The following is a 648-nucleotide window of genomic DNA, read 5'->3' on the forward strand; positions in this document are numbered from 1 at the left end:
GACCTGGCCTCCTCCATCATGGTCTGGCAGATCCCCCTGCTGCACGTGTGACGGGGACCACTCAGAGCAGCTTCGGGAAGAAATGTGCAATATTGGGGGGTGGCGGCGCCCCCTGCCTTCTCCCTGCGGAGAACTGGACCAAGGTGAGCAGGCAGGAGACGAGGCCGGAGCCCTAGAGGCCCTAGGGGCTCCCCGCGCTCGACCGCCACCAACTGCCACCGCCACCCACCAGCACGACCTCCACACCTTCCCACACCTTCCCGTCCCATTGCTAGGGGCCCTGCGAGCTGCGCCCACGGGAAATGCGGCGTGTCCCTCGGAGTGGGGGCTCGCTACCAGTTCCTAAAACGCCCTTCTGGTTCAGTCGCTGTTTATTTATATTGTGCGTCTTCATTCCGGGAGGAACCTGTGGCAGTGACGAAAGCCGGGCGGGGTGTCACTGGCTTTCTGACGCGAGCTGGGTTTCCCAGAGGGGGTCTCGTGTGCCTATTGTATGTTTTAACAAAGTAGTATTTTTATATTGCATTTTTCTATTAAAAACTAACAGTTAATTCTTAGTGCATATATTATCGGAAACGTTGCATAGATAATGTTTGCTTTGGACCAAAATGCGCGATGCCTGTCCACATTCAGTCCAGCGTCCACGGC

The 648-nt window shown here is 56.5% G+C and overlaps 1 protein-coding gene across 1 annotated transcript in view; it reads left to right on the forward strand.

Moving 5' to 3' along the window:
- The window catches only part of ARHGEF10 (Rho guanine nucleotide exchange factor (GEF) 10), a 57,005-nt gene that overhangs the window by 54,701 nt on the left and 1,656 nt on the right, over positions 1 to 648 (forward strand). The window contains exon 30 of the mRNA XM_014528688.1: positions 31 to 143. Within this exon, the coding sequence (XP_014384174.1) occupies positions 31 to 143 (113 nt within the window). The remainder of the gene's footprint in view (positions 1 to 30; positions 144 to 648) is intronic.

Source organism: Myotis brandtii, unplaced genomic scaffold, assembly GCF_000412655.1.
Source record: "Myotis brandtii unplaced genomic scaffold, ASM41265v1 scaffold646, whole genome shotgun sequence".
Classification (NCBI taxonomy): domain Eukaryota; kingdom Metazoa; phylum Chordata; class Mammalia; order Chiroptera; family Vespertilionidae; genus Myotis; species Myotis brandtii.